Source organism: Dermochelys coriacea, chromosome 4, assembly GCF_009764565.3.
Source record: "Dermochelys coriacea isolate rDerCor1 chromosome 4, rDerCor1.pri.v4, whole genome shotgun sequence".
Lineage (NCBI taxonomy): Eukaryota > Metazoa > Chordata > Testudines > Dermochelyidae > Dermochelys > Dermochelys coriacea.
The window spans coordinates 76,784,159-76,808,096 of record NC_050071.1 but is presented as its reverse complement, the minus strand read 5'-3'; the positions used below and the strand labels follow the sequence as shown (position 1 = coordinate 76,808,096).

At 39.5% G+C, this 23,938-nt stretch overlaps 1 protein-coding gene across 5 annotated transcripts in view; it reads left to right on the top strand.

Annotated features, from left to right (window-relative positions):
• Positions 1-23,938, top strand: part of VEGFC (vascular endothelial growth factor C) — a 137,199-nt gene that overhangs the window by 102,742 nt on the left and 10,519 nt on the right. For all 5 annotated transcript variants that reach the window (XM_043513474.1, XM_043513473.1, XM_038399622.2 and 2 more), the window contains one exon: positions 12,449-12,600. In XM_043513474.1, the coding sequence (XP_043369409.1) occupies positions 12,449-12,600 (152 nt within the window). The remainder of the gene's footprint in view (positions 1-12,448; positions 12,601-23,938) is intronic.

Below are 23,938 nucleotides of genomic sequence, written 5' to 3'. Positions count from 1 at the left end.
CATCTTTCCCCATTTTGTGCCTTTGGTAGCAAGATCCACAGTTCTTGGTTCTCTCTGATCATTGAAGTGGAAGTGAACATAAAGTTCTAAATCGTTTAATTTCATGACTACAGTAATAATCTCTCAAGGGAAAACATTTCTCAAATAGTTTGAAATACGTTTTTGAGGAACTGTTCTCACAGAAAACATGCTACCAGCTTGAAGTTGCTTGCAATATTTGAGACTTACATTATGTTCAGATGCACAGTTTGGAGATGTATGCATCAGAAGAATGTTTGAGTCATTTATGAACTATGGGCCTGTTTTTCCCATGTATTTTTTTCTGTTTAGTCTGACAAAAATAATGATTTAGTAAGTAATGTTAATATTGGCTGTTGTATCAATACAGAGTCAATAAGTTTTCTTTTGACATTTTGATAATGATAGTTTACAGTGTAAGATGATTTAAATTACAAAAGGCGGCATAATGAAAACTAATATATTAACAGAAGTTAAATGCATCATTTGACTTGATTTTTTTCACTGTTATCAGTTTATATATTATCCACAAAATTCAATGTAATTTTTAAAAAGAGAGAGATATGACCTAAAAGCAATTTAGGTAATCAGAAAAGAATGAACTATATTTCACCAGCTATCAAATTACCATTTATTTTCCTCATTTGTAATATAGAAAGGGTGTTTTTTTCTTTTCTTTTTTTTTTTTTTTTTTTTTTTTGAACCAAACAAACTTTTGTCCTCTTGCTGGAAAGCTTTCTAGCCAAATTCTTGCTCTCATTTACACTGGAATACTTGGCCTGTACTTTAAGCCTATAGTGTCAATTTAGGAAGTGTACAGATCACAACTCACGGAAATGGAGAGTCAATTACTTGGCAGGAAAGCTGCCAAAATAAACCACAATCCATCAGAAAAACATAGTCCCGTTAATACAAATCGGGATGCGGGGGGCGAACTACATAAATGCGGTGCTTCACGCAAGAGGGAAAGGATAAATTTACACAAAGCATCGCCTTAAGGTGAGGTCCTCAACTGTGATTGTATCAGAAATCACTGGTCCCAATGTTAATTTGTACATAACAGAAAGAATGGCATTATCTCAAGTTAGTTTGTACATAAATAGTTGACCAGACAGTGACTCAGAAATACAAGACTTAAATAAAGACTGATGAGTGGAAAATATGTTAACTGTTGCCTCTATTTGGATTTTGATAGCTTTTCTGGAGAGGCAGTTGGGGATTCTTTTTATTATTGTACTTTACCCTGCCCTACCTTGGCTGCACCTTCTCAAGAGGTGTAGGTACAGAATTTACTCCCTTGTTTTTAAGGATTTTAAAAGCTATACAAATAGATATAAAACCTGTGTTCCTTGAAAAGCATTTCTGTTACAATCACATTGATGGTTATATAGGCTCTCTGATCATAGTCTTACCCTTGTTCTCATCCAAAAATTCTTTATTGCAATTTCAGACCTGCAAGAGTTAGATATTATTAAAAATAGTGTGTCATTTGGTGACTCTGAACATGTGTGTTTTATAGCTTGATGTTGTGCTTTTCATAGATCTCCAAATGCTTTACAAAAGAGACCAGTGTCATCATCCCAGTTTTACAGATGGGAAAACTGAGGCACAGAGCAGTGACATGACTTGTCCAAAGTCACCAGGGCTATGTCTACACTGTAGCTGGGAGCGATCCTCCCAGCTTGGGTAGATAGACTCACGCTAGCAGGGCTTGATCTATTGTTAGCAGGGCTCAAGCTATCATGCTAAAAATAGCAGTGTGGATATTGCAGCTTAGGCTGGAGCTTGGGCTCTCAAGCCCACCTGATTCCCAAGATTAGAGAGCTCAGGCTGCAACATCACACTGCTATTTTTATCATGCTAGCCAGTGTATGGGATGGGAGGCCCGCGTCTGCTTCAGTGTAGACATACCTTAGCAGGTCAATAGCAGAGCTGAGAATAGAAATTAGGTCTCCTGAATCCCAGTTCAGCAGTCTATCCACTAGGCCATACTATCTTAAATGATTGATAAAATGATGGTTTAAAAAGAGAAAAGTGTTTACATTTATTTATATCAGATACCTACTGGATCATGGACAGGATTTGAGAATTCTGGAGGGTAAAACTTTTGAATATATAGTAAAGTTTTTATTTTAATGTGTAAATTTATAATTTGGTTAAGTTTCTTCAGAGTCTTTTTGTACAGGATCATTCAGCCACACCTTGGTTTTGAACTTGTTTGAGCTTTTAAATTAAATTGAACCATCCTTTTTAGGAAACGATGGGCAATATTCTTATGTTTGTATCTTTTAAAATTACAGGCCAAATTATGGCTTTTCCAGTGTAAATATTCAGGAAAGGAGAAAGTGCAAGAATCCTCTTTCCAACTGTAAAACACGCAGAGGAATCTGCCATCATTTGACTGCTTGCACTCCAGGAGTGCAAGGGTTAGGTGAAGGCAGGCCAGTGCTGCCAGTTTTGGCTGTGAGGATTGCATTTGGGTTATGGCACAGAATACACGTTACTGATTATGCTTGAGGTAAATATACTTGTTATTTAAATTAGAGTTATCTCCAAATTCTTTGAAAGAAATCTCTGATCTGTTTATCTGGCTGTTATGCTTTGGAAGTAAAGTGTAGTTTGACATATTCAACTATTCTATTTACCTTCTTTACATATGTAAATAAGATAACAGAAGATAAAGATGGAAGAGACTATCAAATCTATCCACTGCCATTGCAGGATATAGTAGAGGTATCAAATATTAAACTTATTCTTCACTTGATCTCAATCAAAAAAGACCAATGTCTAGAGAACACCTACCATTCACAGGAGGTGATTTCAATCAGTTGACTATACACCGCTATGATAATATATTATTTAATTGTAGGCTATAAAATAAGCATATGAGAATATAATATAATGAAAGACAAACATTGAAAATTAAGCCAGATATTTTTATTCAGATGTGCATAAAGTACCAGCCAATCAAAAATACCAGAGTAAATAATAATATGTGGTACCATCTATTAACTTTAAGGTGCTTTTATACAAATGCTTTGATCCCAGATATTAAATATTACAAAAATGGAGACATATGGAAAATGGATAATATTATGAAATAGAGGCTCCATTCTGTCATATCCGCTTTTGTTTTATTAGCAATGATGTGGTTAGTATTTCAAAAGTAAGAGAACTCACATTCCAAGGCTTCCTGGAGCATGTCATAGGGCATACCTCTCAAAACTGAAATGGTTTCTTTATGAATTTACATAAAATGTCTAACAGCGCCTCGTAGCAACCCTGGGTGACTGGTTCGAAGTAGCTTTTTATGAGCTTTGACATGAGTGAAGTTGAGTCCTTTCTGCTGCATGTAGTTCCAGTGATGTGAGACAGCTAAGAAGGAAGACCTAGCAGTTTGAGGGAAAGTTAGGTACCAGTTTAGTCCAGAGTTCCAGTTACCTATTTCTTGACTCAGATATACTTAATAAACAGAAACAAAGGAAGCCAGATCAAAAAAGCCCAAAGAATAAACAAACAAAGCAGAAACAAACCCAATTTTTACTTTCCTCCTTGTCTTCTCCTCTAGATTTTCATACAGGATATATCAACTTACTGTATATCTATACATTCCTCTACAAAAAAGAGGAGGCTCTCTCCTGTTTGAGGGCATAAGTTCCAGGCTTGAAGTTTGGGACTGGTAAATATTCCCCCATGTTAATGCTTTGTACAATCAAGAACTATTGGTATATTTGGTTTGTGTGTGTGCGAGTATATGCAATGTGCACGTGTTGATGTGTGAAAGAAGGGGTTCACATTCAAGTAGATCCCATGCTGACAAGGAGATGGTAAAGAGAGTCTGTGGCTCCAGCTGGCCCCACCGCATACACCTACAGTAAATGTGAGGCATGGCAAGGGGAGCTAAAAGGAGGAGAACTTAATGCAGTTCAGGGCTGACCAGGAAGGAGAACAGAGGCAGATACTCTTGATGGGAGAGGAGCCTGATTGCAGCCTAGCCCAGAGCCCGGGTACGCTCCTGCCAGAAGGGAAAGCCAGGCTCAGGGGGAGAAGCTGAACATGTAGTGTTTTGAGACAAGTCCTGAATAGAAGGAAGGAGTCCCACCAAAAACTTGTTGGATTGACTCTGTTTTGAGTTGTGGGGTTTTTTTGGTTCCTGATTTCCTTTGGATTTTAACGTCCTGTAAAGGTTAGGACTGAAGTGTTCTTTGGCCACTACCTCAGACCCCCCACAGACAGCAACATACTGACAGAAACCTGTACCAAGGGGCGGCAACCCTGGCACAGACAGATATAGATCTTATTTCTTTATCTGGTAGAGTCCTGGATTAAATGAATCAATGATCTGCTCTGGTGTGACAGTCCCTATGTTTCACTCTTTTGTTTGTTAATATATTTTCATGTATTTGGCTAGATTTTTGTTGATTTTGTACTCTTCCACCAGTTCATTTTGCAATAATGATTGTAAAACCAAGAGACAATGAGGGTTTACTATAAACTACATTTGTACAAATCTTAGTGGTAAATTCCTGTAAATATAGCTATAAATATTCAGCATTTGTCTGGCACTTTTGAAAGCTTTCCATAATGATAATGAAATAATTTATCAATGGCTAATTCTGCTGATTTCCTAGAAATCTTAATATTGTCAGCCACTGGGTAATATTTTGTACCCAGCTTTGTTTCCCATTTAAAAAATTAAGAGACCTGGTGCTGAAACATTAGGATTTTATTTTAAAAAGGATTTATATTTTGAAAAATTAAGTTATGACCACACTATACCTGCTAAGTAAAATTAAGTTATGACCAGAGGTGAAAGTAAGCCAGTATGCCCCAGTACGGCGTACCGGCAGAGCCGGTGCACTGTACTGGGACCGGCTTTCCTGGATGGCAATTTAAAGCCCTGGGGTAGCAGCAGTGGGGCTCCGGTGGGGATTTAAAGAGCCGGGGCGGTAGCGGTGGCTGGAGCCCTGGGGCCCTTTAAATTCCCAACGAAGCACAGCCTCTGCCACCCTAAGGCTCGGGCAGCAGGGCTCAGGCAGGGATTTAAAGGGCTCGAGGCTCCAGCAGACACTACCACAGAGGAGCCCCAGGCCCTTTAAAGCTCTGCCAGAGCCCAGAGCTCCGGGGTAGCTGTGGCAGCCAGGAGCCCCCAGGGCTCCTCAGTGATTTAAAGGGCCCAGGGCTCCACTGCATTAGCATCCCCTGGGCCCTTTAAATAGCCCCCAAGCTCCGGGGCTCCCAGCCGCCACTACCACAGCTGGAGCCCCAAACCTTTTAAATCAAGATTTAAAGGCCCCGGGGATTTAAGGCCCTGCCTCTTCCAGTTCAGGCCACACCTCTTCCAGTTGAGGCCACACCCCCTATTCAGGACTCCGGCGTACGGTAAGTCCTTTAACTTACTTTCACCTCTGATTATGACACACTATAAATGCTATCTTACACTCATAATTGATTTGTAGTGGTGTGCAATAGGTATCTGGACTGAAAAAGCCAATTTTGATAAGGGATTACCTTAGCCAGTCTGTTTGCTTTCACCCAAAAATAATTAACATATTATAAATTACAAAGACAAATGTATATGGTTACTCATGAAAAGCTAATTTATAGAAATCATCTTATAAATATTTAGACAATAAAGTTCAACAAATTGCAAATTATAATAATGTGTCTGTAAACAAAGCCTTCTTTTCAAAGTAAAACTTCATGCACTTAGCAAACCAAGAAAGTCAGTTATCTGATAATGAATGCTTCAAAGTACTATATCTAGCTGCTATTATTAACCATTTTATCTAAATGCTTTGAGAATTAAATTATAAAAATAACACTTACTGTCTGAAGCATGCATGTTAGGAAAACGCAGCCAGAACAAATATGATTTTGGAGGTGAAACAAATTTATTAGTATTTATTAGTAGTTTTACAAAACAGCAAGTTACATTTTATTCTAATTAAACCATATTTGTTTATTGTGCATGATCTCTAGCTCAGAGCAGAAAAAATGCTTATCTCTATCAGCATCTGGGCTGGAAAATGAGCAAACTTCTACCTTAAATATACACTGAAAAGAGAAAATAAATTTGAAAATAATGGTCAATCATGGAGACCTTCATTAGGAACTTTAAAGAAAAAATATATACTTCTAGTTTACAGATGGAACTAAATTCTGAACTCGCTTATACTACGCAACTCCCCCAAGTCAAAGGAGTTGAAGCAAAATTTGGACTGTTTTCAGTATTATAAGCAGGGTTTGGATTTTACTCAAATTAGAGACCTTGCTATTTTTCCATTCTCCAGGACTCTCCTAAGGCATTTTTCCATTCTCCAGGACTCTCTTAAAGCAATGAGGAAATTATTTCATTTAGGATTAAGTTGTACATGAATTTCATTAAGATACAGTATATGTGGGGCTGGTAGCAATGCCTATTATTATAACTTTGCCAAGATTCGGACAAGGAGCTTGTGGGTGGGGACTGGGACTGAAGGCTGGTTACGGGGAGGGAAACTGGGCCTGAGAGCTGGGGAGGAACACAATAGAGTGGGGAGACTGGGACTGGCTAGTCAGGGAGGGGAGGCAGATCTGATGGGGAATCCTAGTGAGGGGGACCAACCCTGGGACTGAGCAATGAGATTGGTTGCAGGGGATGAGACAGAAGAGTCTGCCCACTAGGTTATATTCCTATCCACAGCCTGGAATGGAACCCTAAGGGAACCTCTTGCCTGCAGAGCCCTATAGTATTAAATTTGGTCTTATGTGGGAGTGGAGGATGGATTTGGCCTTATGTGAATAAAATAAAAGTAACCCTTAGCTAAACAAGACAGTTCAGACAGTCTATCAGCTGCCTGACCTCTGGGCAGTCCCAGAGGTAATTTCATGTCCATGAGATAGCCAGCAGTGGTTCCAGAAAAGAAGCCAGCCAACAAACTAGCCATAAATATGTGCTGAATTTCTGCTTGGAAAATCCATACTAGAGATTGATAGCTGGCTATTACAGCTGCCAAACATGCCCATAGTGGCCACAGATGTTGGGTTCATTGCTGGATCAGATGGAAAGCAAGAACTAACAGGAAATGAATTAAAGATGCAAACAAAAGAGAGGAGACATTACTAAGAGTCAAACCTTGTTTAATTGAATTGATTCATAGAGAGAACAATGTGAGACCAAATCCTGCTTCCACTTCAGCTCCATTGACTTCATTGGTGCTGCTGTTGCATAGCTGAGAGCAGAATTTGGTCCCTGATCTCTTTTAAATTTTCAAAGATTAACACACAAAATAATTCTTGGATTAAACACATAATTTCCAGTACAGGTTGAACCTCTCTAATCCAGCACTCCCTGGTCCAGCAACATCCATGGTCCAGCATAGGCTCCAACTCCATGGGTGCTCTGGGGCTGGAGCACCCTTAGGGAAAAATTAGTGGGAGCGGAGCATCCACCGGCGCTAAGCTCCCCTCTCTGCCCTCCTCTCCCTGCACCTCTCGTGCGCCAGCAACCCCACACCTACCATCTCCTCCTCCTCCCTCCCAGCACTTCCGGAGCTCCGCAAACAGCTGATTCGCAGCGTTCAAGCTCTGGGAGGAAGTGGGAGGATCTGAGGCTGGCAGCTGGAGGGCCACGCTGGCTGCAAAGCCTGAGGGTGTTGCAGTGCACACACACCCACGCACCCCTACTTCCTGCACCTATGGAGACCCACTGACACTCTGCATTGACCTCCTGTGGTTCAGCAAATTCTTTGGTTGGGCACCAGTCATGTCCCGAGGGTGCTGGACTAGAGAGGTTCAACCTGTAGTAATACACCTCTACCCCGATATAACGCTGTCCTTGGGAGCCAAAAAATCTTACCGCGTTATAGGTGAAACCGCGTTATATCGAACTTGCTTTGATCCACCTGAGGACGCAGCCCCGCCCCCAAAGCACTGCTTTACCGCGTTATATCCAAATTCATGTTATATCGGGGTAGAGGTGCATTTCCTGTAGAAGTAGGTTATGCTTCAGGAATCTGATTATAATGAAGTGGCTGAACAACACTCTTCTAGAAAAAGGAATAAGTACAAATATGAACTCTTCCTGTATGATTCAGAGCTCTTAGTAGCCTATTCTGACACAAATAGAGAAAAGACAAAATATCTTCAGTAAGGCAGATGACAGTATCACTTCCAGTCAGGAGAATTGGTGTTTTGTGTTTGGTTTTTTACAGCCTGTGCCATTTAACAAAAACAAGGAATAGAAATTTAATAACTAATATAATATAGTCTGTGACATACACACAGTGTACTGTGTCATTTTGATTTTGCCTGTGCATAGCATCTGCTTGTGGGTAATATGAAATACTCCACTAAATTCTGTATATTAGTTATATATTACTGTATAATAGTTAGTAGCAGTATACATTCGAGATAGTTCACAGAAGTCAAAGGAGTTAGTCTAGTTTTATGCTGGTGTAACTGAGGCCTTGTTTACATGTTAAAATGGAACTGTTAATGACAACAGTTAACATTTGCTGCTGAACTGGTGCTAAACATGGTTTAAATGTAGACAAGGACAAACTGTATTCATGTCCATTTCAGCTAAACGTTGTTAAACCCTACTTTTAGATGTTTGCTGAGATTTGTTTTTTTCCAGAGTGTTTAGACTATTCCAGCAGCATAAATAGGGCAGAAGTAGCTCCTGGGGAATAATTGAGGCAGAGAGGACTTCTTCACGTGGCTTAGTGCTGCAAGAATAGTCCTATTCTGCCTTCCTCACAATCCGGAGTCTAGTCTTGTTACTCAGGGTTTTCAGAACCTTGGCTTTTGAAAGCCTGTTTTTAAATTAACAATTATGTGGTGTTTTGTTTTATTAATTTAGGGTGGCTGAATGCACATAATATGATTGCAATTAATTTGATTCCATTCTGGGGTATACACACCCTAGGGCAATAGTCTAACTTACATTATGGGTAGAAGTGGCAGCCAGATGGCCTAAGAATACAGGAGGCACAAAAATGTGTTGTCCCCCTTCCCTTTTCCTGCATGAATCACAGCTTGGCTGCAGCCGAGAACTGGTCTCAGATATCGGATATTAAATAGTGTTCAGATATTAGGTTTTTTCAGTTCTACCTATAGTACTGGGCTTGGGGGATGTTGTGCATGTTCATATATGAGAATAGGGAAACCAGAAGAATGTCTGTATGATTGTAATATAAAATGAAGTAAACCCCCTCTATCTTATTCCAAAAGTTCACGTGTATAGGAGAGTCAATATGATAAGCCTGTTTTCACATCTGTAAATCTTTCGTTGTCCTTATTTTCAACCTGGCCTCTGTTTTTGTGTGCACAACTTGGTATACACAAGTGATAGAATTTGCATAAAACCCACTGGGTTTCGTGTCTGAATTGTATCACAGACACAAAGAGGAGCTAGTACTTATATATATGTATGTGCATAGGTCTTCTGATGTGGCTGTGTGTGCACAAATAAAAGCCACTTTTTAAAATTTGGTCCTTTGTGTCTATTAAACTAAAGCAAGCAAACTATAATGAAAACCAAACATGAACTATCTTCCAACTAGTTTGCTCATGTAGTATATTGTCGCAAAAACAAATACCACGGTCTGCGGTTGGTGAATGCCTTTTAGACAAATAAATAAGCACTTAGAACGATAGCCATATAAAAATGAGATTAGTTAAAAAACCTACATCTCTGTTTTATTTGTGTACTTACAATTACTTTTAACATGCTTTTTTTGGATGTGACATACTGGTAAGAATGTGTGTAGTCATGAATTTGACAGTGCTGCTATAATAGGCAGGATAAGGAAGGGGCCAGCAGTGGATTGTAAGGCAAAGGGGATTATAAATCTAATAAAAAGTTGATAAGAAGCCTCCTTTTAGGGGTCTGTGTTGAACTCTTAGTGAAGACCCAGGAGGTCTCTCTGGTGATAACTATGCTTGAGAGAGACAGACAGCAGTTTAGAATTCATTTTAATAGCACAAATCTTTAAACTAAAAGTGGACTTGTCCTTTGACTTGACCTGTTTTGCTAATCCCTGTGCGAACCAAATCTTAGATTTATGTTTTCCAACTGAAGCAAGTGTCTAAATGTTAATACAGTTTGCCTAGAAGTTTGCACTGAATTAGATGACATCATTCTTCCCATGGCAGCTCCGTAGATAGATGACCATTTCATCAGGTTGGACGATCAGTGAATATGCTTTCTGATTATTTTTAATCCACAACAATAGACAAATCTATTTACAATCTTTAGAAACTCTGTTGCAAATGATCACTTAAAAATATTCACGGTAATTTAATACTCCCAAAAGTTGCTGGACTCACAGGACTGTAGAATAAAAGTCCTCTGTTTGTTAACAGAAAAGGTGCAGCACAGGCATTGGTAATTCAGACTTCTCTAGTAGAAAAAAAGAATCCCTTTGCCCATTCAATCCTTGGTTTCTGATGACTCTGCCAACAAAAGGCCCCATTACTGCCAAATATCTTTAAAGGAGCACCGTCATCAAAATTTGGACAAAATTCACATTGTAAAAACTAACTTCTATAAAACCTGAGATTACTAGTAATATTTCTACAATTTTTTAAATCATTAACAAATAAACATCACCTTGAACTGTTTGAAACATGAACACTGTAGCACTAACAACCTGAAAGTAAAGCTGAATATACTAAAGGTTAACTTATATTACTGCATTTCACTAGCCAATTAAGAGAAATTCAGGAAGTAAATAAAGAACAGAAATAAGTAGTAAATTGAATTTTTAAAATTCTTAACTTTAAGGGTTGCATTGTTACTATAATTATGACTGTGTTTGTTTATAACATGTTTTAAGTTGAAAATGTCTAATAAATGGTAGAAATCTGAATTTTGCTTTTGTTATTAATTTAATAAAACAGTGCATTTCTAGATTTACTGTAGACTGTTACTTTATAACATTAGTGAAGATAAAGCATTGGTTGTTTTATTTACTGCAACTTTACTCCCATTTTACATTGGTGCTACTCCAAAGTATGTAACAATCCAATGGAGTTCTCCAGCATAAAACATAAAAACCATAGAATCAGGCCCACTTAATTTAGGAGCAGAACCAGACCATGGGCCTATCTTGTGCTTGGAACTATTTGATTAATTTTCCCTATTCTGATATGTCTTATGTGTTTTGAAACTTTAAAATAAAACCTGTAAATTTTAAGCAGTAACTACATTTCACATTGCTTGTATGTAAGTGGTATAAAACAGTTTAACATAAAAGATCATAGGGTTAGCAAGTATATTCCAGTTCAGCGCTAATTCATTGTTACAATGCACAATCCCATCAGTGGAAACTATTGGAGTTTAAAAACTAAGGGTCAAATTTTAATAGATATTTAGGTTCCTTAAGGTGCAGATAGGGCCCAACTGGGATTTGCAAAAGCACCTAACTTCCATCAAAATCAATGGGAATTAGGCACCTAGATGGGATTTAAAATCCCAGTAAGTGCCTATTCTTCACTTCAGATAGCTAAACACCTTTACATATCTGCCTGAATATACTTGTTAGGAGATTTCCATGAACTGAGTCTCACAGCAATAGTCTTTATTGTTAAAATGACTTCTCCTGATTTTATTCTGCATCCAGAGCAAAAGTCTTGGATTAAGTACTTGAAATGATTTGCCCTTCTTTCCTGTTATTCATCCCAACCTCACTCATTCCACCTTGTATCATTTTTAAGAGTCTTGCTCAGTATTGTTGCTTGTTTTACAGAAAAACAGAAATGTTTTGTGTCCAAGTGGGACATCAGATATTATTGTCCAGTATTACTATAATCACAATAACAAATATAAATAACACAGATGGGACTTTAAAGGTTGCCATAAAACTGATCCAAAGTGAACAACACTACCAAAAAAAAAAAATCACACTGCAGTACATAATAAAGATGCTCCCTTCACACAGAAGTGTTTTGACCAAAATCCAGTATTACTGTTTTACACATCTTTGTAATTGCATAACAAATATACCATGTTGTAAAAGTGCCACTTTTTAAACTATTCTTAAGACACGACCTTTTGATGAGAATTGTACCTTGCAAATATTAATTTTTGGATTTAAAAATACCAGCAAATCTGCAAGTCATTTTCCCTTGAACAATGTGTCCTTTATGCACTCTCTGCTTTTTAACTTTTTCCTTACCTCCCAAATACTCTAGTATGCAAATAAATAGAGATATGTAAAAGACTTTGTAATGCAGGAAAAATGCTATTTTAATGGAAAGTATAATTACCTAATTGTTATACTCATCAGGTGCATAATGGTAATTTACTAAGTCATTAATACTGAATAGTGGAGAACGAGAATCAAGATTTAATCTCATTTACATTTCATTTTGTATACACAGTTTTTCTTTTCAAGTATACTCTGATTTATAAGTGGTTCTTTTCTCTTTTCCCTTTCTGTAGTTATTCGAGATTACCGTGCCGCTGTCTCATGGCCCTAAACCTGTAACAGTCAGTTTTGCTAATCATACGTCCTGCCGATGCATGTCTAAGCTGGATGTTTACAGACAAGTTCATTCAATCATTAGACGCTCCTTGCCAGCCACGCAACCACAGTAAGTATATGAGTTGCATATTTCCTTATGCTTATCATAAAGCCTGTACAATAGTTTACTATTTGTTGTGGTAATTCAGGTAATAGAACTTGGTTAATTGTGAACACTAATATGCATTTCCCTCAAGAACAGCTTTAGAAAATATACTAATAAGGAAAATATATTGTACTTCATTGTTTTACATGGGAGGAGCCCTATTAGTGGTGTTAGCAGAGTATATTTAAGCAATGATGTAATCTAGGGGGCTGAACTCGCTGTCATGAAAATCAAAGGGAGTTTTGCCATTGACTTCCATGAGAGGAGGATTGCAATGCAGTATTGTAGTGCAGCTTTTGATTTTTAAATAAAACTAGTACATAAAATGACTATATATGATCAAATCATAAAGTACCACCACACAGTTTGGGTTATGACTAGTCCCTAATCAGCCAAATCATGGACTTGCTTGTTCATTTTAATAATCATTATAATTTTCTTTACAAAGCGTCAAGCTGCAAAAGCAGTCAGGTTGAATGAAAAATAGTTTTGACTGTTGTTCAGCATTAGTAACAGAACAATCTACTTCACTGAAATTACAGACATGGTAGGTAAACAAAAACAAAACAATAAACTACACTCACTTTTTTCTCAGGAAAAAGAAAAGGAGGACTTGTGGCACCTCAGAGACTAACAAATTTATTTGAGCATAAGCTTTCGTGAGCTACAGCTCACTTCATTGGCAAACTCCCACTGATTCCAGTGAGAGTTTGTCTACGTGTAGACTGAGCATGGACCTCAGAATTTAGCAGAATACAGTTATTGTACCTGAAAACAGTGGTACCATGCTGAACAACTCCAGAAATGATTTGAACGATAAAAGGAATATAAAATACCCTATTTAAGAAGAATTAAATATAGACCAAACATGAAAAATACGGCACCCATTTAACATAGCTCTATAAGTACCAGTCAACATTTCTATTACAACCTCTGGTTGTCTACATTCCTTTGCTGTGATGCCTACAAAAAATTGACAGTGGTTAGGCTGCTGGCATGCTGAAACCACAGCCTATCATGCTGAACAATATTATCTCATTGTTTACTTGTATCCCCCAAGCGGCTGTATCCATCTGTCATCTCTTGCTTATACTTAGATCATAAGCTCTTTGGGGCAGGGACTAGTCTGGTCTATGACTGAGGCTCCTGGGTGCTATGACAATACAAATAATAAATTATAAGATTCATGGATTATAAGGCCAGGACAGACCACTGAGATCATCTAGTCTGACCTCCTGCATAACACAGGCCCTTGGACTTCCTGTTTGTATGTTTTTCTAAAAGAGTATGCTCTAGAGTCTAGTTCAATCTTGAATTAAAAATTGCCAGTGATGGAGAATCCACCACAATGCTTGGTAAATTGTCCCAATGACCGATTACCCTCACTGTTAAAAATGTTGCATGTTATTTCGAGTCTGAATTTGTCTAGCTTCAACTTCCACCCACTGGATCTTGTTATACCTTTCTCTGCTAGATTGAAGAGCCATCTATTATCAAATTTCTGTTCCCTATGTAGGTACTTACAGACTATGAGCAAATTATCTCTTAACCTTCTCTTTGATAAACTAATCAGATTTCTCTCTTTTTCACTAGGGTATATCTATACTGCAGTTGAAGAAAGTGATTGCATCTCAGGTAGACATACATGCGCTAGCTTTAACCTAGCTAGGATAGCTAAAAATAGCAGTGAAGCCACACCAGTGCAGACTAGGAATGCAAGCATTTACCTAGGGTTCCAAGCGGGCTTGTACAGCCCATGCTGAAGCCCACACTGCATGGCTCCACTGTTGTTTTTAGCTGTGTTGGCGCACCTGAGTTGCAATCACACCTTTTATTGTAGTGTTTTCCAATTGTTTAATCATTCTCTTGGCTCTTTTCTAACTCTTCCCCAGTTTGTCAACCTCCTTCTTGAATTCTAGACACAGTACTGCAACAGCAATCGCATTAGTGCCAAATAAAGAGGTGTATAACCTCTACTCTCACTTGATATTCGCCTGTTACATCCAAGGATCACATTAGCCCCTCTGGCCAGAGCGTCACACTGAGACATCTTGTTCATCTGATTATCCACCATGAGCCCAAACCTTTTTCAGTATTGCTTCCCAGGATAGTTCCCCTCCTCCCCCGCCCATTCCAGTAAGTATGGCCCACATTCTTTCAATCTAGATGTATGATTTTACATTTGACCATATTGAAACACATTGTTTGCTTGGACCCAGTTTATCAAGTGATCCAGATAGCTCTGTATACATTACTTGTCCTCTTCATTATTTCTCACTTCCCGAATCTTTGTATCATCTGCAAACCTATTAGTAAGGGTTTTGTTTTCTTCCAGGTAATTGATAAAAGTCTGAAATAGTGCAGGGCTAAAATCCAATCCCAGCAGGACCTCCCTAATCACACCCACCTAATGAGAATTCCTCATTCACAATTGCATTTTGATACCTATCAGTTAGCCAGTTTTAATGTGTGTTATGTTGATTTTATATCATTCTAGATTTTTTTTATTCAAAGTGTTGTAAGGTACCACGTCAAATGCCTTTCAAAAGTGTAAGCATATTACATCATCACTATTGTCTTTATCAATCAAATTTGTAAACCCATAAAAATACCAAGTTAGCTTCAACAGATCTGTTTCTCATAAACTCATGTTGATTGTCATTAATTATATTACCATGTTTTAATTCTTTACTAACGAAATCCCATATCAGCCATTCCATTATTTTGCCAAGGACAAATTTGTAATTACCTGGGTCATCCTATTTAGCCTTTTTAAATATTCATGCAACAGTTGCTTTCTTCCAGTCTTCTGGAACCTCCCCAAGACTTGTAGACAATCAACATTAATGGCCCAGAGAGCTCCTCAGCCAGCTCTTTTTAATACTCTCAGATTCAAGTTATCCAAACCTGCTAATTTAAAATGGTCTAACTTTAGCAGCTGTGTATAACATCCTTCTGAATTACTGTTGAAATGGAAAGTGTTTCATCATCACCCCATGAATACTTCATCTGGCTTTCCCAAATACAGAAGAGAAATGTGTATTGAACCCTTCTGCATTTTTATTAACAATTCTAGCATTTCCATCTAGTAATGGACTAGGATTGTTAGGATTACTTTTGATCCTAATATTTTTTTTTAGACTCCTTCTTATTGTCCTTAACTCTGATGGTCATTGATTTCAATTTGGATCTTTTTGCTTCTCTGATGAATTTTCTACAATTGCAATCTCTTAATTTATATTTCTCACTAAGGCTAAGATTGTGTCAGGGATATTTTTAGTAAGGGTATGTCTACACTCCCTGCCGGATTGGTGAGCAGCAATCGATCCAGCGGGGGTCGATTTATCGCGTCAATCTAGACGTGATAAATCGACCCCCAAGCAGTCTCCCATCAACTCCTGTACTCCACTGCCGCGAGAGGCGCAGGCCGAGTCGATGGGGGAGCAGCAGCAATTGACTCACCGTAGTGAAGACACCGCAGTAAGTAGGTCTAAGTACGTCAACTTCAGCGACATTGTTCATGTAGCTGAAGTTGTGTAACTTAGATCAATTCTCCACCCCCCGCCCACCCCAGTGTAGACCAGGGCTAAAAGTCACAGACAGGTCACAGGCAAAACAGAAAAATTCATGGAAGCCATGATCTGTCCCTCACTTTTACTAAAAATATCCCTGACAAAATGGGGATCTGCGGATCCCCACAATATTTCAAGGGGGCAGCTGCAGCAAGACTAGGAGCTGCCTGTAGCAGCTAGGAGCTTGAGACTTCCCTCGCTGCCTCCCTCTGGGAGCTCGGGGCCACCCACGGGGGCCAGGAGCTGCTGCAGCAGCAAGGAGCTCGGGGCTTCCCTCACTGCCTCCCGCTAGGAGCTCAGAATTCCCCACTGCAGCACCACCCCTGATGACAGGGAACTGGGAGGTTCTCCCACTAGGGGCTGGGTGGATTCCTACAGCTTCCTGCCCCACTCCTGTCCGCTGCGGCTGAAGTCACTGAGGCTGCTGGAAGTCATGGATTCCGTGACTAAATCTTATTAGCCTTATTCATCGCTATCAACTTCCTCTTCCTTCCACTTGTTATATATTATTTTTATAGCTACTTTTATTTTGCCTCTAAACCAGGTCAGATTTTTTTAACCAGTGTAACCTTCTTTCTTAGTTGTGTTTTGGGTATCTAGTAAAATACTTTTAGAATTTAAGCAGGAAAAAAAGTGAATGATTATTGGGAATTGTCTTTCTCCTAGTTGGTTTGGCTCATAATTGTCATAATTTTTTTCAGCTTTTTGGAATTAGCCCTTTAAAACTATGTGTGTATGGTTTGGAGCTGATTATATTTGTTGTGTGCAAACAGAACAAAAGTCATGATCATTTGCACCTAAGCAGTCACTAATTTTTAGTTCTGTGATCCATCTCTGTATCTAGCTGAGATCCAATATAGAATTCCTCCATGTTGAGTGCAACACTTTTTGAGTTGGGAAATTGTCATCTATACATTTTTGAAATTGAGGATATTTTAGTGCTGGCAGAATGAGATCTCCAGGATGCATCACTTAGAATGAAGTCCCTAATGATAACACAGCTTTTTTTCCCCTTACACAAAATAGATAGGTGCTTAAAGAGCCAGTCATCCCCGTTCCCTCGTATGATTTGATGGTCTGTAGCAGACACCAGCTAGTACTCATCTTGTGCTTTACCTGGTAAACACTGAAGTGTTCAAGATCATTTGTTTCTGAGTTGTCCGTGACTCAAAGAGGTAATATGATTTATGACAGAATCCCACAGAATCCCTCTCTCCCTCCCATTTTGCCAACTTGATCCTTCCTAAAGAGGTTATAGCTTTTGATTTTAACATGCAAATCACCACTAGGTTTCAAGAATACCAATTTAGGTTGCATAAGAATGGCCATATTGGATCAGACCAAAGGTCCATCTAGCCCAGTATCCTGTCTTTTGACAGTGGCCAATGCCAGGTGCCCCAGAAGGAATAAACTGAACAGGTAATCATCTAGTGATCCATTCCCTGTGACCCATTCCCAGCTTCAGAGGCTAGGGACACCATCCCTGCCCATCCTGGCTAATAGCCATTGATGGACCTATCCTCCATGAATTTATCTAGCTCTTTTTTAAACCCTGTAACAGTCTTGGCCTTCACAACATCCTTCAGAAAAGGGTTCCACAGGTTGACTGTGTTGTGTGAAGAAATACTTCCTTTTGTTTGTTTTAAACTTGCTGCCTATTAATTTCATTTGGTGACCCCTAATTCTTGTGTTATGAGAGGAGTAAAAGTACTTCCTTATTTGCTTTCTCTGCACCAGTCATGATTTTATAGACCTCAATCATATCCATCCTTACTCGTCTCTTTTCCAAGCTGAAAAGTCCCAGTCTTATTAATCTCTCTTCACACAGAAGCCATTCCATACTCCTAATCCTTTTTGTTGCCCTTTTCCAATTCCAATACATCTTTTTTGAGATGGGGCAACCACATCTGCATGCAGTATTCAAGGTGTGGGCATATCATGAATTTATATAGAGGCAAGATGTGGGCGTACCATGGATTTTCTCTTATCTATCCCTTTCTTAATGATACCCAGCATTCTGTTCGCTTTTTTGACTGCATATTGAGTGGATGTTTTCAGAGAACTATCTCCATTGAATCCAAGATCTCTTTCTTGAGTGGTAACAGCTCATTTAGACCCTATCATTTTATATGTATAGTTGGGATTATGTTTTCCAATGTGCATTACTTTGCATTTATCAAAATTGAATTTCATCTGCTATTTTGTTGCCCAGTCACCCAGTTTTGAGAGATCCTTTTTTTTTTTTTTAGCTCTTCACAGTCTGCCTGAGACTTAACTATCTTTAGTAGTTTTGTATCATCTGCAAATTTTGGCACCTCACTGTTTACCCCTTTTTCCAGATCATTTATGAATATGTTGAATAGGATTGGCCCCCAATACAGAGCCCTGGGGGATACCAATAGGTTGAATTTATGCTCATAAATAATCTATTTAAATTGCTCTTGCTAATTACTGAGGGTCCTAGCGTGGGTGGATAGGTAATTAAGAATTCAGATAAAATGCCAACAGACAAACACTTTGCTATCATAAAACAACATTCCAGATGTGACTGCTCACTCCTCGGCCTCCAGGGAAACCTGTACCACACCATTAGAAGAGGAGCCTGGTGAATCTTGCCCATATGCTCAGGGTTTAGCTGATCGCCATATTTGGGGTCGGGAAGGAATTTTCCTCCAGGGCAGATTGGAGAGGCCCTGGAGGTTTTTCGCCTTCCTCTGTAGCATGGGGCACGGGTCACTTGAGGGAGGATTCTCTGCTCCTTAAAGTCTTTAAACCATGATTTGAGGACTTCAATAGCTCAGACATAGGTGAGGTTTTTTGTAGGAGTGGGTGGGTGAGATTCTGTGGCCTGCGTTGTGCAGGAGGTCAGACTAGATGATCAGAATGGTCCCTTCTGACCTTAGTATCTATGAATTAAGAATAAGAATTCTTAATTATCTATTCACCCATGCTAGGACCCTTCCTCTTCTCTTGGTGCCTTAATTTTATCAGCATCCTGGTTTTGTTCCAAATGAATAGTCATTAGTTTTGACTTGACTCCTTTTGTTATTAGTTTATTGCTCTCCTGATTAATCCAGCAATCCTGGCCCCTACAAGTTTGGAATGGGTTTTAAAAAGCAATTGAAAAAAGGAGATAGCAGTTTTTATTAATTTGGATGGGAGTTTTTGCTCATGCTGGGGAGGATGAGTTGGGGGAGAGAGGACATGGAAGAAAGGTGCCTGAGGGAGAAGCAGACAAGCATCTGATCAAGCAATACTGGCAAAGTGAAGGTGGGAATTGACACCTTGCTAAACTAGTGGACAGGATAGGTGGTGCTAAATGATGGAAGGCCTTAAAGACAAAGACAAGGAGTTTGTGTTCAGTGCAGTGAGGAGGATGAGCTCATTGGAGGCTGGTGATGTGTTAGGATTGCTTAGCTAGGATGATGATCCTAGCAGCAGGATTTCTGAATGGGCTTGCAGGAGCAATGTAGTTGGCATCAAGGTAAAAAAGAATGAGATAAATATTTGACGGATGAGATGTTGAGAGCCTGAACAAAGGCCCTGGCAGGCTCCATAGTTAGAAAAGTTTGAATTTTACAAATATTATATAGGTAGAAACAGCAAATAGTTGATACAGCCTGTATAAGGGTGTAGAAAGAGGCCCAAATCTAAGATGGTGCCCAGACTATACCCCTGAGTACCTATGAAATTCTGCAAAGTCAGAGAAATTGGGGGAGAAGGGAAGATCACTTTGTGGTTGACAGTGATCTGGTTTTTGTGTTTTAGACTGTATTTGGGGCAGGCCTACTGGCAGAGTTTAGTCAACCATGACAGAGAGCCTGGCTGGTTCTGTTTCCTTTATCACATTCTTGCTCAGGCTACAAATGTTTGAGGGGGCAGCAGAGGCTATCTACTGAACATTAGAAGTGTCTCACATCACTGATCTCTGCAGTTTATTAAGGAGCAACACTGATAACATCCAAGGGAAACCCTGTCTTCTTTAGGTGTAAAAATGGTGACTGAGATGTGAGTGGTAGATTGGGGTGGGCAGGGGAATCAGACTGATTTAGGACTTTCTTAGGATTATTTGAAGGGTCTTGTGATATTTGAAGTTATGTTTCTCTCTAAAGCCATCATAATATTTGCTTTATACACAAAATATCAAATATCTTTTAAGAGCAATATGCCTAATTAAAAATAAGCATGTATTATGTTGCAAAACATCTATGGTATTTTATAATTGATGACACCTGTGTTCCATTCTGCAAGCAGCTAATAATTAGACCTCACTCGTAGCTATCTTTTACATAAGGAGTAATAGACATTTGAGAGTCAGAACCATGACCAGAACTACACTGGGAGAAGTGTATTACTATCCGTGTCTATAAACAAACTTAAATGGGTTGAGGAAGGAAGATAATTAGGGCAGATCCCAGCCTTCGCAAAGGGGTCTTGTAGCTTCCTTAAGCAGTTGACTGAGGATTTCTCTGGTGTGTGTGTGTGTGGGGGGGGAACCTCAGCTAGTATAGGGGACATACTAGGGATATGCATAATGCGCTGCAGTGATCCATAGGAGCTAGTTACAAGTTGGTGCAACTTAGAGCTTCAACCTTTGTTCACGCACACCTGTGTCCAACAAGATGTGCTAAGTGCAGCTCCTGAGCATGTATGGATAATCAAGAACTGGAACTTGATTCCTTTTGGGATTTTATACAGGATACCATTAAGACGCTTTTTTGGGAGGAATTTATAGTCAAAGGCTGAGATTCTCAAAGGAGTCTAAGAGAGTTAGGCGCTAAACTCCTAGCAAAAATGTAGGTCAATTCTCCATTTCGCATGTTCGATGAAGAAACATATCATACATCCATCTTAACTCTAATTTTCTGGAAATATTGCATTACTGAACACTTCGATCTGAACAAAGGAATTGACTTGATTCTCGAGCGCTTTCCTACTGAATATGTTGTCAGCCTTAGGTGCAGCAGAGAATCGAGCCTTGGGTGTTTTAATTTTTCAGAACAGAGGTGGTGATCATTTTTATTAACTGTGGTAAACCCAGGACAAATAGCTACAAAAAAGGGAGTGGTAGTAGTTAGTCCCAGAGGACTAAAAGGCCTCTCCCTGTTCACTGAGGATATAACTGGGGAAAATAAGGTTCAGCTGGAAAAGGGGTTGCTAGGGAGCTAATTAGGTTCCGCTGGCTCCAACTGGTGGAGACCTTTTTAAATCCTCCCCAGCATGGAGGAGAGAGTGAGAGAAGCTGTCAGTAGGCTAAGGGCAGCAAGACACCGAACCCTTCAAAGAAGGGAAGGAAAACAAAACCAAGGGACTGATCAGGGAAAGGAATAACCGGACCCTGTGCTACCTATAAGGATTTGCCTTTCCCAAGCCGGTGTCTCCAAGGCTAAAAAGGACCAAGTCTGCTGAGGAGAACAAGGTACTTTGCCACATAACTAAGTATTTACAATTTGAACAATATTCTTTACGAGGTAATTAAAGTTTAGGAGAAGGCAGAGTTGGAGTTTCAAATCTGTTTCATATTTCTTATTTAAAGCTTAGAAAACAGATTTCCACCCAGTATACAGAACTTCTATTTTTGTTTTGAATTTTACTGAAAATTACCAGATACAACAACAATACACATTAAAAGCAGTAGGTTTTTATATTTGGTGATGCCTTCCCAAACCTCATTCTTATTTAGAGACTTCTCCTCTCATCCCCTAAGTCTTTCTTTATATTGACTGTTTCAACATAAAGTGTTCTCAAGATATTCATCCCCAAATATAAACTTTTCTTTAGTTAATTTGAGTCATATTGTGCCATAAATTGCCACTTAGTTCAGGACAATTTTTGTGAAAACACAATGCTGTAGGCTGCATTTTTCTTCATACTGTGATTTTTTTCATAGTTTAGGCATTCTTTCAGTGGGCGTGTCTGCACTGTAATCTGAAAAAAGAAAAGGAGTACTTGTGGCACCTTAGAGACTAACAAATTTATCTGAGCATAAGCTTTCATGAGCTACAGCTCACTTCATCGGATGCATTCAGTGGAAAATACAGTGGGGAGATTTATATACACAGAGAACATGAAACAATGGGTGTTATCATACCCACTGTAAGGAGAGTGATCACCATAAACACCACCCTATACAGAAAACCTACTGACTGCTATTCCTACCTACATGCCTCCAGCTTTCACACAGATCACACCACACGATCCATTCTCTACAGCCAAGCTCTGCGATACAACCGCACTTGCTCTAACCCCTCAGACAGAGACAGACACCTACAAGATCTCTATCAAGAATTCTCACAACTCCAATACCCACCTGCTGAAGTGAAGAAACAGATTGACAGAGCCAGAAGAGTACCCAGAAGTCACCTACCACAGGACAGGCCCAACAAAGAAAATAACAGAACGCCACTAGCCATCACCTTCAGCCCCCAACTAAAACCTCTCCAACGCATCATCAAGGATCTACAACCTATCCTGAAGGACGACCCATCACTCTCACAGATCTTGGGAGACAGGCCAGTCCTTGCTTCCAGACAGCCCCCCACCTGAAGCAAATACTCACCAGCAACCACACAACAGAACCACTAACCCAGGAACCTATCCTTGCAACAAAGCCCGTTGCCAACTCTGTCCACATATCTATTCAGGGGACATCATCATAGGGCCTAATCACAACAGCCACACTATCAGAGACGCATTCACCCGCACATCTACCAGTGTGATATATGCCAGCAATGCCCCTCTGCCATGTACATTGGTCAAACTGGACAGTCTCTACGTAAAAGAATAAATGGACCCAAATCAGACATCAAGAATTATAACATTGAAAAACCAGTCGGAGAACACTTCAATCTCTCTGGTCACTCGATTCCAGACCTAAGAGTGGCTATACTTCAACAAAAAAAAACTTCAAAAACAGACTCCAAGGAGAGACTGCTGAATTGGAATTAATTTGCAAACTGGATACAATTAACTTAGGCTTGAATAGAGACTGGGAGTGGATGGGTCATTATACAAAGAAACTATTTCCCCATGTTATTTACCCCCACCCCCCACTATTCCTTGGATGTTCTTGTCAACTACTGGAAATGGCCCACCTTGATTATCACTACAAAAGGTTTTCTTCCTCCCCCCATCCTGCTGGTAATAGCTCATCTTAAGTGATCACTCTCCTTACAGTGTGTATGATAACACCCATTGTTTCATGTTCTCTATGTATATAAATCTCCCCACTGTATTTTCCACTGAATGCATCCAATGAAGTGAGCTGTAGCTCATGAAAGCTTATGCTCAAATACCTATGTTAGTCTCTAAAGTGCCACAAGTACTCCTTTTCTTTTTGCGAATACAGACTAACTCGGCTGCTACTCTGGAAACTGTAATCTGAGGTATGGTTGTAGCTCAGGCAGACATAGCTACTAAATAGTGTAGATACAGTGGCATGGGCTGTACATGCACACTGAGGACCCTGGGTCTGTATTCACATCACTCACCTCCACCGAAGCCCATGCCCCCACATCTGCACTATTATGCCAGTGTGGGTTTGTGTACCCAAGATGCAGTCACACCCCCAATTGCAGGGTAGACATAGCTGGTGGCATGAAAGCCCCTTTACAGCATAATCTTGATACTTAATGCTGTGCAAAGGGATCCATTTGTTTATGACCCTGGAGACCATGTTCTTTGGACTCATTCCACCTGCGGGCTATCACATTTTTCTCTGAGGATTAGGT